The 14,190-nt window shown below is 38.1% G+C and overlaps 2 protein-coding genes across 3 annotated transcripts; both read left to right on the forward strand.

Moving 5' to 3' along the window:
• The first annotated feature begins 712 nt into the window (after window positions 1-712).
• On the forward strand, window positions 713-4,409 carry LOC110862217 (fibrinolytic enzyme, isozyme C). Its single transcript, XM_022111401.2, has 7 exons — window positions 713-2,179; window positions 2,402-2,461; window positions 2,543-2,590; window positions 3,079-3,269; window positions 3,341-3,535; window positions 4,036-4,228; window positions 4,291-4,409. The coding sequence occupies exons 1-7, from the start codon at window positions 2,125-2,127 to the stop codon at window positions 4,365-4,367; spliced, it is 819 nt and encodes a 272-aa protein (XP_021967093.1). The 5' UTR covers window positions 713-2,124; the 3' UTR covers window positions 4,368-4,409.
• Window positions 4,410-4,935: 526 nt separating this feature from the next.
• Window positions 4,936-12,205, forward strand: LOC110862184 (beta-galactosidase-1-like protein 2). Of its 2 annotated transcripts, XM_022111363.2 has the most exons (14): window positions 4,936-5,118; window positions 5,627-5,727; window positions 5,804-5,916; window positions 6,221-6,373; window positions 6,818-6,857; window positions 6,946-7,087; window positions 7,644-7,764; window positions 8,563-8,736; window positions 8,812-8,885; window positions 8,949-9,018; window positions 9,639-9,967; window positions 10,409-10,716; window positions 11,310-11,538; window positions 12,012-12,205. In XM_022111363.2, exons 1-14 carry the CDS (start codon window positions 5,053-5,055, stop codon window positions 12,132-12,134), a joined length of 2,043 nt encoding a protein of 680 aa, XP_021967055.1. In that variant the 5' UTR covers window positions 4,936-5,052; the 3' UTR covers window positions 12,135-12,205. The 2 variants fall into 2 exon arrangements, with proteins under 2 accessions (XP_021967055.1, XP_035701209.1); XM_035845316.1 differs by lacking the exon at window positions 4,936-5,118 and having other exon boundaries at window positions 5,711-5,727; window positions 5,804-5,915; window positions 6,219-6,373.
• The last annotated feature ends 1,985 nt before the right edge of the window (window positions 12,206-14,190 follow it).

Here is a 14,190-nt window from a genome sequence, read left to right on the forward strand (position 1 = left end):
GTAGCCCTCCCTGGGTGCCAGTTACACACATTGTAGCTGGACACTCAGTAGAGTGGACTGAGCATGCTGCCTTTCCGTGGCAGTATTCGCGTCCAAAGGGGCATACATTAAGATTGAATAGGCGGTGGTGGGTAGAGGATAGGCGGAGTGGGACTGGCCCCGTAAGTGCAGGGGTGAGTGGTGGTGCTTACGGCAAGCCGGCGTCTCTTCCTGTCTTACTATCCTTAAATGGTTTCTCGATCCCCATATCTCATCAATAGATATGGGGATTATACCTGAGCAACTAGATAGCCACTGTCATACGGTGTAAGTAAGAGGATATGCAATAGATCTGATGGATGATCTGAGCATTGGGCTCCTCCAACAAGAGGAGCCCTCCTCCCAAAATACATACATACATACATGGTTGTGATGTCTTATCTGACGGATCGGTATATAAATTAGTGGGAACTTTATTCATATTACGTCATTGACTGAAGTACATATTTATAAAAAAACCTAAAAAACGTTGTGAACTTGTCAAAATCATGCATGCAAAATTTTACATATTAATTTGCATGAAAATAGCCTAAAAAATCTGGTCGTTCGCATCTGTCGTCATTTACATGAGCAAATTTGATTCATTTATCTTTCATTTAACATTGAAATGTATGATTATAAAAATATAATCGATTATGTGCCGTTCATCATTTTTATCTTATCAAATATCTCGATATCAGACAAAGACAATACAGGATGTTTACAGATTTTGTGGAAAGACAATTACATCTATTACTTTTGAACGCGTAATCCAATTTGCACCAAATTTGGCACACACAATCTCGAAGGTCACGACCACACCTGCCCAAAGTTTCAAATTTCCATCTTCAAAGATGGCCCCTAAAAGTTACCCGAAAGTGGGCGAACCGTAAAAGCGGTTTCCGAAGCTAATTTGGCCGCGAAAAGTGCCCAAACGATAATCCAAAAATTTGGAACCCATCTTATCGTGTCCCCCACATATAATTGTATCAATTTTGTAAGAAAACGCCAGTAACTAGTTTCATCCGACCAACGTATGCGACGAAATGCATACCCCTCAAAACGATGAATTCTGCCACCCTGAAGAACATTGATCGCCACGATGTCAATCAGAATCCTGCAACCAAAAGACAGGTCACAATGCAATCCCAGGTGTCTCCTGGACACGTTAATCGTATTTTATAGCACAATTTTAAAAAAGCCTTGCAGAGGAAGGCGAAAGTCCGCGCACTTAAATTTACCCATATGGTAAACAAAAAAACTAACAGCCGGAGGCTGTTTGAAGGTCATGTTGGGAATAAAAATTCCGAATTTGTCGTCACATTGGACGGGACACTCTGCTGCCTTCAAAACTTCAACAGGACAAAAATAATTTGCTGCAAAACCGATCGAAAGCAGATTTCAAAGCATGGGTCTGAAAAGAAGGAAAAGTTGTCTGACTGATTCCTGGTGGCAGGTGCAATGACGGACCGTGGAGTGCGAACATTGATACCTGTTGGGTCTAATGCAAAAATAAACTTGAAGTACTTTATGGACAGTGTTTTACATAAGTTGTTGGAGGTCAAAATTGCAAAGAAGCAATTTGGGGAGCCTGACAAGGTTTGCATCCATCACGACGCGACATTTTCATATACGACCGTATTTACCCAACCGGACGCCCAAGATTTAAAGGCAAACCCCGGAATGACCTCGATATCCTTTTCCGGGGTACACATTAAGTAACCTGACACCAGTCCGATGGAATTTTTTGGGTTTGGATGCTTAGAACAACGCTTTTTCAATTGAAGAGATAAAAAATGTCTGTTGTTTGGAAACCCCTTTCACCGATTCCTCCACTTTGAGGTCACTTTTTGCGCTCATTTTTGAAGATAGAAATTTGAAACTTGGGACATGTGTGACCGTGATCTTGGGGATTGCGTGTTCGAAATTTGGCGCCAAAACGGATAAAGGGTTCGCAGTTTACCCATAAAATTGTCTTTCCACAAAATCTGTAAACACCCTCTGTAGTAATTGGAATGCCATTTCTCCCGTAAAATATAAATATTTTGCTCTACATTTTGCCAAATAAGCAAATTTGCACCAATCTTTTTGCACAAATTTAGCAAAATGTCGCGATTTATCGTCCCCTTCGTAATTTCACTGTTGTGGAATGGTGCATCTGGTAATTTCTTGTCAATTTAACTATTTGCATAATTAATCAACCTAATTATAAGACTGAATCAGTCTGACTGATTAATATTCAAACAATTAACCTAATTAACTTAAATATTTGATCATAACATAACTAACTTTGTCGAACTCATTTTCGAAATTCTTCTTCGGATAAGGTCGCAGTATCTAAAACTGTACGAATAAAAGTCTAATATCCTATTTTTTTCATTAGCGACGCCCATCTCTGTCGACCCGGCGGAGAGCAATCTCTTAATCGTGGGTGGCTCGGAAGGTGATAAATACAAATTGACCTTACAATTTTTCACCTATTTAATTTGATAACCTCTTCTTATCTTATTCCATATTAATTCAGCCACGCCACACGAGTTCCCTTGGCTCGCCTCCCTCCATTGGCAGGAAGGTGAGTACAGAAATATGCAAATTATCAATGTTTCGTTTCTTATCCGAGTTTGCTAAGTTTCCTGCATAAGCAAGTTGAAATGCGAGGTGCAAGAAACTGGGAGAAAATGCGGAAAATATGCCAAATCTAGCGACTTGCGCCGTATGAAGTATTTATAGTGGCGGGGCGAGCTTTCTTGCGCCGTGCATTTCTTACAGGTCTAAATTGCTGCAGAAAAACACTTTCTTGTCATTATTTTTCTGCACTGCACCGCAAAATACGCAAGAAATGCGAGGTGCACGAAACTGCCAGAAATATTCGCCATCTAACCACCCGCCGTATGAAGTATGGCGGCGGGGCGTCGTTTCTTGCGCCTCGAATTTCTTGCAGGTTGAACTATTTACTTGGAAGAAACCACTTTCTTCCCGTTATTTCTTGCAAGTAGTTATACTTACACATTGCAAAATATTAACAAAATCAGGTCTAATAATATTTACCTCATTATTCAGGCCAGTTTTGCTCTGGGGTCATAGTCTCTCCCACCGCGGTACTAACGACGGCGTCCTGCGCGTCCCTCATCACTTCGTGGTACCTCGACATCTACGCTGGCCTCCATCGCCTCTCAGAAAATACGACCGTCGGCGTGCAAAAAAGAAATCCCACCATTATCCAGCCCCATCCCAGTTATCCTTCCGGAACGGTCAGCAGATAAGCCAAGCAACACTTATCAAAATCGGTTATGCTAATTTCTATGTAAATTAACGAATGTAGACGGGGCGTGGGAGTGACATTGCCATCTTAAAAATTGCCAATACTGCGCCCTTCATATTTGACGAGTACGTCTCCGCCATCGGGCTGCCAGCCGTGGGGGAAACTTTTCCCAATGGGACGCTTGGCGTGATTGCCGGGTGGGGCAGCGCGGCCGAAGAAACCGTCACGTTGCAGGATGTTCTGTCAAAATCGGAGGTAAAACCCGGTGCTTCGTTTCCTGCGGGTTTTCTGCATTTTTTACACTGCAAAGCAAGCCACGCAAGAAATGCTAGGTGCAAGAAACCGGGAAAAATATGCGCCATCTAGTCACCCGTAGTTTCTTGCTCCTGGTATTTCTTGCAGGTCAGAATACCTGCGAGAGACCACTTTCTTGCAGTTATTTCTTACAAGTGATTACTTAGACTCGAAAAACTGGAAAAAAACGATCAAAATTCGGGGAAAAACGAACTCAAATTTGATATATGTATCTCTTGGAGTGCAAACCAAGCGACGCAAGAAATGCGAGGTGCAAGAAACAGGGAGAAAGTGCAAGAAATAAGCGCCATCTAGCCACGCGCCGGATGAACTATCGTGGCGGGGCGTCGTTTCTGCATTTTGTGCAGGACAAAATACCCCTTTCTCCCTGTTATTCCTTGCACCGGAAATACTGCCCAAAATTCGAAAAAAAAACTCAGCAAAATTTTAATAAATCTCAGGTGCAAATTTTGAGCGATGAGCAGTGCCTGGCCGCCTATGAGGTCGGATCTCCGGGGGAATTTACAGGGGAAAGTATGCTCTGTGCGGGTGGGGGGAATCGGGATTTCTGTAATGGGGACGTCGGGACGCCACTTGTCGTGTGGGATGATGCAGGAGCGCCAAAGGTCGTCGGGCTGGCGGCTTGGGGACAAGGTTTAATAAATTGTTAATTAATTTTTAATGGGGCAAGTTAATTTAGAAATATTTTTGGGTAGGTTGTGGAAATCCCTTCTTTCCCGGCGTGTACACAGAAATTTCGGCATATTTGGATTTTATTAATGCAAACTTGTAACTTATCTGGGATGGATAATAAAAATTATGTGCAAATTTTGAACCTGCTTTTCTGCTCATTTTTTTCTCATGACATGTACGTACCTTAAAAAAACATGTGCAAATCTTGAACCTGCTTTTTGACCATTTTTTGCTGATGAAATGCATGTACCTTAAAAAATAGGTGCAAATTTTGAACCTGAATTTTTGCTTTGACAAGAATGCACCTTGAAAAAAATTACAAACAATGATCATCCGATATTGCATTCTTCTCTTAATTTTGCAACATGCACATGTGTACAAAAGTATTTATATTATCTGCAAGCGACCTTTATGTAATTTTTATTACACAAATTATTATATAATATTATTATGTAAGAACAGAAACAGGCAATGTCAGTCAGCCAGATAACTAACCAAATATAGATCTCACGGATAAGTGTATTTGATAAGTGTTTTGTTTGTTTGAAAGCGTAATAATATTTTGATTTTGATTAGGATTTTGTTACACAAGTCATAAATCTCTGATTGATTATGGGAAAAATTTGTTATTTTATTACATATCTCTCTACTCCTGCCTGACCTTACCAAACCAATCAGGCGACGCATTCCATCCCGAACTTAATTCTTATCCTGTCCTCAAACGTAAAAATTTAGTGTTCCACTGCCTTTGGTCTGGAACGGTTCGGTATTTTGTTCTTTTCAAAATGCATTCCAGAATAATTACGTGGGCAATAACCGTCCTCCTCGTGGTGGTAACTCCATCACTCTGGGTAAGCAAAATTTGACCCACATACAGAGTGGAGATATGTAAATATTGAAAAACCGCATAATATTTACGAACTATGTGTACAAACAAAAACATAACAATTTAATCTTTCGAAAAAAATGTATCTTGAAGAATTTATGTAATTCTCAGGATTTTTTGTGGTCCAGTTTCCAAATATCGTGTAACATATCGTTAAAATATGGACAAAATATATGTACGTATTTCTAAAAATATATGTAAAAGATTTACGTATTTTGCAAATATTTAATAGCGGAAAATTTATTAATGTGTTAAAAAACCTAGAAATATGTGAAAATATGTGGAAATATTTTTTTTGAAATTTTTGTGCTACCCACAAAATTCAACCGTCGGTTGTTATCAAATGAAAAACTTGAAAATAAATACATAAATACATATCAGCCCTCTGATCATAAAGTCTGAAAATTAAATCGTGTCGTAGATGATCATTAATTAATTGTTAATCGTTAATCATTAATTTATGTTCTGAACAGGGCGCGTCTGGCCATCAAGACCCACCGACGCTGTACGAATACTTTTCCAGCCCCGATGGAGAAAACGTTACCGGGCTGGTGGCAGAGGTGGATGGCTTCAAGTAAGGAAAAAAAACCGATGAATATGCAAATTTTAAATATGTAAATACGTGTCGCTAAAAACATATTTTCCTATAGACTAAATGGCAGATTAATTCGCCTCATTTCCGGAGCAATGCACTACTTCCGGATCCACCCAGCCCTTTGGAGAGATCGGCTCAGAAAATTGAGAGCCACCGGGGCTAATACTGTACGTTTAGCGAAATGTTACGCGATAACCTGTGTGAAAATCTATGTGCAGAAAATTAGCATTTTTTTGCACGTTTCATACATATCATACATTTTCATGAGTAATTTGTGAATGACTTTCTGAACCAATCACTGCCTTTATTTAACCAAATATTAACTATTTTGGGCAAATTTCCAACTTTTTTGATCCGATTTCCAACTTTTTTGACCCGATTTCCAACTTTTTTGATCCGATTTTCAACTTTTCTGATCCGATTTGCAAATTTTCTGATCCGATTTCTAACTTTTCTGAACCAATGTCCAGGTTTGAAACGTACGTCGCATGGAACCTTCACGAGCCGAGGAAGGACGAATGGGACTTTGGCACGGGGGACAACGACAACTCAATCTTCCTCGACATCCGCACCTTCATTCAAATGGCCAAGGAGGAAGATTTGCTCGTCCTCTTCAGACCCGGTCGTAAGTTAAGAAAGATCATGTCCAAATCAGAGGTCCACGCCGACCAACTTTGCGGCCGTGATGTCACAATTTTCCTGATTTTTCGGCAGCTTCGGTGTTTCGACGCGGCGTCGAAATGTTAAAGAAATAGAAATTCAGATTTATCAGCGTCGGCGTTGACCTCTGGCCCTAATTTTTTAGAATTTTTTATCAATAATGTTCCCACATTTGCGTTTTTCATTGTTTTCCCCGATTTTTTTAAATTTTAGATTTTTAGAATTTTTTATAAGTAATGTTCCCACAATTTCTGTTTTTCATTGTTCTCCCCAATTTTTTAGAATTTGATATAAGTATTTAATGTTCCCACAATTTCCATAATTTTCCATTGTTTTCCCCAATTTTTTAGAATTTCAGAATTTTTATAAGTAATGTTCCCACAATTTCCGTAATTTTCCTTGTTTTCAGCGTACATTTGCTCGGAATTCGAGTACGGGGGATTGCCCAGGTATTGCATAATGCATCATGTATAATCTCCTCTTGTAATTAAATATGCAAGCAGATAGTTAAGCCTCAATTAATCAAAAATTACTAAGCTACCTACTTCGAGACCCCAACATGAAGGTGCGCACGGCTTATCAACCGTACCTCGACCGGGTCAAGGTTTACATGGATAACCTTCTTCCGCAAGTTACTGACCTTCAGTTCACTCGAGGTGGACCAATTATTGCGCTTCAGGTCAGCAATTTTTTCTTATCAGACTATTTACAATGGAGGTCTCCCAGCGTATGCGATCCGATTTTGGCGAAATTAGTGTGAATCGATGGCAAATTTAATTAAGATGCAATTTGCGAAAGACACGATCTCCGAATGGGCAAGTTTGGCAGAGATATTTGCATCGAAAGAATAGAAAGCACGCAGTAAGTTTCGAAAGTTGTAAAATTTGTCGACTTTAGGGTGCGTTTTCTCCTCTTGGGATGTAAATATCTCTGCCAAACGTGCCCATTGTGCAAATTTCATCCTGATTAAACTTATGATCGATTCACACTAATTTAGCAGAAAATTTGCATCAGCAGAGATGAAACACCGGCTTAAAGTCGACAAATTTTACAACTTTCCTTCGCATTTTTTCCTCTTTCGATGCAAATATCTCTGCTGCATGTGCCCATTGGGAGATCGCGTATTTCGCAAATTTCATCCTAATTAAATTTGTGGTTGATTGACATTAATTTGCTCAAAATTGGATCGCAGTTTTAGTTTAAATAGATACAAAATGCATAATTATCATGTTCAGTTGGAGAACGAGTACGCCTCTTTCGACATGATCGAACTCGAATATTTGGAATTTCTTCGTCAAACGTACTGGGACAATGGGATTGATTCGCTCCTCTTCACGTCCGACGGGTCATGGAACGGTAGGTATTTCGTAATTTTTACTTGTCGTTGAATACTTAAATTAGTTCCAAAACTTACAAACAGGAGGGACAAAATCTAATATAATGATTAATATGCATATCAAGTTTTATTTTATTTTAACGTCCTCACGTCATCTCAAAAGCGAATTTAATCACAGAAACTGTAACAAATGACAAAACTGATTTTGACACAAAAATTGACACAAAATTGTCAAAAAAGATGGGGGTAGAAATTGGTATCTAATTTTGGCACAAGAATTGTCAAAAAAAAATAATTGTGACTCAAAAATTGTCACAATAACGAATTTTTCACAGAAATTGGTACAAAAATTGTCAAAAAAATTCTCAAGAACGTAAGTTTTGCGCAGAAATTGGCACAAAACTATATTTTTGGCACTGAAATTCTTTCACTAATGTTAAACAACTCGTCATGCTGTGACGTGTGGATTTCTAATTAATTAGTCAATTTAATTAATTATCTAATTAAATAGCATGATTAAACTAATTATTAATCACTAATTAACGTTAAATAGTACTACCAAAGTTAATTATAATTACAAATTAATTAGAAAATCACTAAAAATCACCAATTAATTGGTCAAGATTCTAATTAATTAGCTAATTAATTGACTTAATTAGCAACCTGAGTTTAATTATTAATTATCAATTAATTAGACGAATTAGTTTACTTCTAATTATCAATTACTAATTAATTACAAATGTGGCTAATTGAAAAGCTCTGGATATGTTAATTAACTTATTAATTAACTATTAATTAACTCTATTTTCTACTTCCAGGTGAAAAAGGAAGTTTACCCGGCGTTCTTAAAACTGCGAATTTTGGTAGCGGCGCAGAATCCAATTTCGACGACCTGCTCTCCTTCCAACCGGATAAGCCCGTGATGTGCATGGAATTCTGGTGTGGTTGGTTTGACCACTGGTTCGAAGATCACAGCACTACTTCGCCCGATGGCAAGTGCAAGAAATTCATAAAAAATTCAAATTCAATTTTTTTTAGGAAATTTTGATTTTTGAAAATTTCTGCAGACATGGCTGCAACTCTTGAAGTCATTCTTGGCCCGAGATACAATGGATCTGTCAATTTTTATATGTTTGAAGGGGTGGTTAATTCAATTTAATTCAATTTAATTCAATTTAATTCAATTTAATTTAATTTAATTTAGGGCACTAATTTCGGATTTAATGCGGGCGCAAATCATGGCCCGCATTATGCACCCGATGTCACAAGCTACGGTAAAAAAGCCGCAATCAAAATTTCGCAGATATCCATGTAAATTAATCAAAAACAGCCGAGTAAAAGCAGAATTAATCTAGCCGAGTAGAATTTCTAATAGCGTTTCAAAATTTCGAATTTAACTTTTGAAATTTCAAATTCGACTTAATAATTATGTTCTTGATTTGAACCAGGTTATACGATGCCTTTTTTTACGCCCTCCATAATTTTAGCGTGGAAATGTTTTTTGTGCAAAAATGTGCGATTTTTAGATAGGAACTAATCATCAATAATATTGGGGTGACCTTCTTTCTACAAATTTTCGAGATATAAACCAAAATTTTGATATTAATTATTTACTAATTTCGTAAAATTCAATTTTTTGTACCAAATCTGGTCAAAATTTTGTTGAATATCACCGAAAAAATTATTTAGGACCAGTACTTGCCAATTATCCCAAATTTGGCAAATACTGCTCCAATTTTGGCGAAAAATAATGATATAAATAATTTGCTAATTTCGTAAAATTCAATTTTTTCACCAAAACTCGTCCAAATTTTGTTTGAACGTCTGAAAAAATTGGGCAAATGGCGCCTCAATTTTTGCGAAATAATTGCATTTTCTTTCTGTAAATGTGTAGATTACGACGCGCCACTATCCGAAGCGGGTGACTACACGCCAAAATACTACCGAATTATGGAAGCCTTCGGTCGCTACCAAATCCCGGTCTTGAAACGGCCCGACTTGCCCTTGCAAAGTTACAAGGTTGCTTATCCATCCATCCCGGTCCAGACTTATCTCTCCTACTCGGATATTCTCGATAAGGCGCCGGCCTCTCACAAGTTCCAAATCCAGGACAGAACTACGATGGAAAATTTTCCGATAAATGGAGAATCTGGCCAGAAACAAGGATACGTTGTGTACCGAAAGCGGGCAAATACTACGGGCGGGAGCGCTACCCGTTTTTCGGTGGGTACAAGTTTTGAAAATTTTGAAACTTATAAAATTGGCTAAGCGATGTCCAAAATCGTGAATTCGAATGGTCAAATTGGTCAAAACTAGCCTTTTCGGAGTAAAAATATGAGATAAATTAGCATTTTGTACACCAAAATTCGTCAAAAATTCTTTTAAAAAATCGCGTTAATCGAAGTTAATGAAATAAGTTAGTGTTTCGTAAATCAAAATTCTAGTAAAATAAGCTTTTTGTAGACCAAAATTCGTCACAATTTAACAAAAATTAGCCTTTTATTGAACAAAACTGGTAAACCCTTAAGAAAAATGACCGTATTGGAGGTTAAAATTCCCAAAAGATTTAGTATTTTGGATGTTAAAATTTCCTACAAATTCGCAAAAATTCCCGAAAATTTTTTTCCTTTCAATTTTTCACCCTGTTAATTCTTGTCCTTCTAGGCCGGTCGTGTCCGTGACTTTGGTCTCCTAATCGTGGACGGTGAACTTCAACCATTTCCCCGGGATGAAAATGGGACGGTGATGTACTGGCTAAATTCCGTCCAAGATTACGACCTCACCCTGCCCGACGGGGAACATACGTTTGACCTTTTGATCGAAAACATGGGTCGGGTTAACTTTGGATACGCCTGGAGTTTCGAGCAGCACAAAGGACTTTCCCCCGCGGAGCCAACGTATCACTTGAATGGCGAAGAAATCAGGGACATTGAAGTCACGTCGTTGGAATTCAAGGGGTCCTGGGTCAAAAAGTGAGGGCATAAATTCTCAATAGATAAATTCATGTGCAAAAATTAAGCAAGTTATTGCAATTAGCTTGCAAAAATGGTGAATTTTTCACATATTCACTTTCCTTCTAGGGGATTCTTAGTTTTCTGAGCGTTTTCGAAAATTGGGATTTTGCAAAGTTGGTCAAAAAGTGAGGGATAAATTCCTAACAAAAAAAATTATGTGCAAAAATAGAGCAAGTTATTTGCAATCAGTTTGCAAAAACTTTAAATTTTTTCATACCTACGTTCGTCGCAGCTTGCTACTTTTCTTAGCGTTTTCGAAACTTGAAGCCCCTAAAGCTCGAAACATTTCCTTAAATGAACTAAAGAGATTATAAATTTTCCACCAACAAATGTGCAAAAATTTCAGCGATATTTGCAATAGAAGCTTGGGAAAACTATGATTTTCATATTTCCCCCCTTCGAAAATTCGCTAATTTGGAGCACTTTCAAAATTTCAAGCTCACAAAAACTCGTCCAATTTTGCAAAAATTCACACTTGGTCTTGCAAACTTCTAAATGCAAAAAATAACTCTTGATTTTCGTGCGAATTATTACCAACCATAAATTTTCAGTTTGACCGGATGGCGACCGAACGATGGGACGCTCCAAGCGCCCGTCCTTGTCCAGTCCTCCTTCGTGATTGCGCAAGGAATGCCACCTGGCGACACGTTTGTCGACATGAGCGGCTGGGGAAAAGGAATCGTTTTCATCAACGGGTTCAATCTGGGACGCTATTTCAACGTCGGACCCCAACAAACCCTCTACATTCCGGCACCATTCTTGCTAGAGGGTGAAAACTTGGTATGTTTTCTTTCGCAAATTAATTTAATAACCAGAGGGCGGATAGGTAAGTATTTACGAAAAATAGACTGAATCTACGAAATAAGTATGGTCCTAAAAAACAAAAATAAGAACTTTCGCAAAATGTGTATTTTTTAAGATACAAAATCCTCTGGATTTTTTGTTGTCCAAAAACTTTGAGCAAAAAATTTCATCTTACATTTTTGAAATATTTACTTAGTATATGTATTTCTGAAAAAAATTAAAGGATTTCCGTTATTTTTCAAATAATAGCGGAATATTTACATGTCTTAAAACCTAGAAATATGTGAGAATATTTTGAAATTTTTGTTCTTTATACAAGCTATGGAGCAAACCCACAAAATTTGACCGTTGGTCATAACCAAATGAAAAAGTTGAAAATAATTACATAGCCGCCCTCTCGTAATAGGACATTTACTTAATTCCTGAATTTCGCCAATTTTTGCTTTCAGATCACGATTTTTGAGCAACTCCAACCCCACAATGAAATCAAATTTTCAGCCACGCCCAATCTTGGGCGAGCGGTGGGGAGGAAATTGGGAAAATATGGCCCGTCACATTTTGACTTTAATTAAAGACGTTTTTCAGCCTTTCAATTGTATCAGTCATAAAAAAATGTGTCCTATTAAATATCATCGTTACAAATTTTTAAGCCCAGAATGTACTTATTTAAAGAGTCATAGATCATTAACAAATTTACGACACAGTCTCCTGCAGTGGCCGCGGAAGTGAGGGGACAGAGGGCAATGTCCCCACGGTTATTCGATGTCCCAATCCTCTGCCCATGTTATATAAACCCCTCCCTCCTCTATCCTACAATGTTAATGTCCCCAGCTGTCCCCACAGCTTCCGCAGCGACTGGTCCCCTGAGAATTTGAAGCATGGAAAGCAAGACTGCCTGCCAGACCGCGTGGGTGACGGTTTATTTTATACCATCCAACGAAAATATAGTTTATTCCAACCAAAATTAATAAATTCGCCAATCATGACATGTCCAACCAATTTATTTATTTTCCAACAATTTTCATCCCCTGAACATTCTTACTTATAAATAATCAAAGCATCCAACGTCCTCGAAAATATAATATCTACGAACAAAACGTTACTATTTTTGTTAAACCGACCAAAAAACGCATCCCCAAAAGACACTCCTAAACACCCTCTCGGCAAGCTTTTAACCTCCCGACGTAACATTTTCCCCTCTTTTCCATCCACCATTCCGGCCCCTTCCCGATTACGCCGCACGATCTCGCCCAACTCCTCATTCCTTCTGGTACAAGACGTCACCAGGATTTGCAACATGGCCGCCGTCGTAACAAAACAGTACAGCAGGGTTGCCGACATTATCGCCGGCATGACCGTGGCGACCCGGACAAGGCAGAAATTGATCATAATCAGGGACATTACCACCCCGGAGAACATGACAAATAAGAAATTCCCATGTACCAACCGCATCAGGGAGGAACAAAGCCACACCTGTTCAAAAATTCAATTTTCATTCAAAAGTCAGTTATTTCGATTTCATTCACATTCAGTCATTTTCGTTCAAACTCATTTCATTTCACTTCATCGGACTTCATTTCTTACTTCGCCTATGTATTAAGCATAGGGTGAAAAATGAAAGGAGTGAAAAATCCTTTCATTCACAGTTATTCATCTGAAATGACGGAATCTTTCAGTCATTTTCATTCAAATAACAGGAAATTCATTTTCATTCACAATCATTCACAATAATAATCAGTGGAATGAATGAAAGTGAACAGCTCTACCTGTCGATACAGCTTCACATGGTGCAAGCCAACCTGTTTAATTCGACTTTTCAGAATATTTTTACTCATTTGTTTCAGCTGAAGAATGTTTTTTAGTTCCATTTCACCCCAGAGAATGTCCATCGTGGGGATGGACAAGGTAACGCGGGAAAGTTCGCACCAGGTTAGCATTACAAACACGGATCGTATCACCCCAATTGGGATGGCGCCAAGATAGTTGTACAAAAATAGAAGGGTGTAACGCATAGATTTGTATTTTTTAGTGATGTACAGCACTGAATGGACGAAAGGATCCAGATTTAAGGCGAGGGGGATTAATAGTAAAGAAAGCGGGGTCATGATCCACCCAGAAAGGATGAACGCTATTAAAATAGAGCCTAAAAGGTCGTCCCCCGCCTTAACCGAGTGGTAGATGGTGACCAATTTGGAGCGAAATGAAGTGTCCAAATTACGTCTTAAGGTGGTATTGTATTAGGGTTTTGAGTTTGAATTGTTATGTCTCAAGTTTCCCTTCTTGCATGGATTCAAACGGCGATTTTGAAACGTATTCATCTCCGTGGGTTTTTTACAATATGAAGATTTTAATGCACCTAAAAATCGATAAATTTTGGGTTTACAAAGTTAGGAGGTTAGAATTTTGATTTTTTTCTTAAATGAGAAAATATTTTAATTTTAATTTATTATTTTTCATCTATTTTATATTTATTTTCTCATGGAAGAAAAAATCAACATTCTACCCTCCTAACTTTGTAAATCTAAAAATTATCCATTTTTGGGTGCATTAAAATCTTCATATTGTAAAAAACCCACGGAGATGAATAGCTTTCAGAATCTCAATCTGAATACATGTAAGCATACCTGT

Source organism: Folsomia candida, unplaced genomic scaffold (genome assembly GCF_002217175.1).
Source record: "Folsomia candida strain VU population unplaced genomic scaffold, ASM221717v1 Fcan01_Sc050, whole genome shotgun sequence".
NCBI lineage: Eukaryota > Metazoa > Arthropoda > Collembola > Entomobryomorpha > Isotomidae > Folsomia > Folsomia candida.

Coding starts and splice junctions, on each gene's coding strand:
- LOC110862217 (XM_022111401.2), top strand. CDS start 2,125: ATGTCGCGATTTATCGTCCCCTTCGTAATTTCACTGTTGTGGAATGGT. Junction 2,591..3,078: donor CTCCCTCCATTGGCAGGAAG/GTGAGTACAGAA, acceptor CTCATTATTCAG/GCCAGTTTTGCTCTGGGGTC. Junction 3,536..4,035: donor ATGTTCTGTCAAAATCGGAG/GTAAAACCCGGT, acceptor AATAAATCTCAG/GTGCAAATTTTGAGCGATGA.
- LOC110862184 (XM_022111363.2), top strand. CDS start 5,053: ATGCATTCCAGAATAATTACGTGGGCAATAACCGTCCTCCTCGTGGTG. Junction 5,917..6,220: donor AGCCACCGGGGCTAATACTG/TACGTTTAGCGA, acceptor CAATGTCCAGGT/TTGAAACGTACGTCGCATGG. Junction 7,765..8,562: donor GTCCGACGGGTCATGGAACG/GTAGGTATTTCG, acceptor TTCTACTTCCAG/GTGAAAAAGGAAGTTTACCC.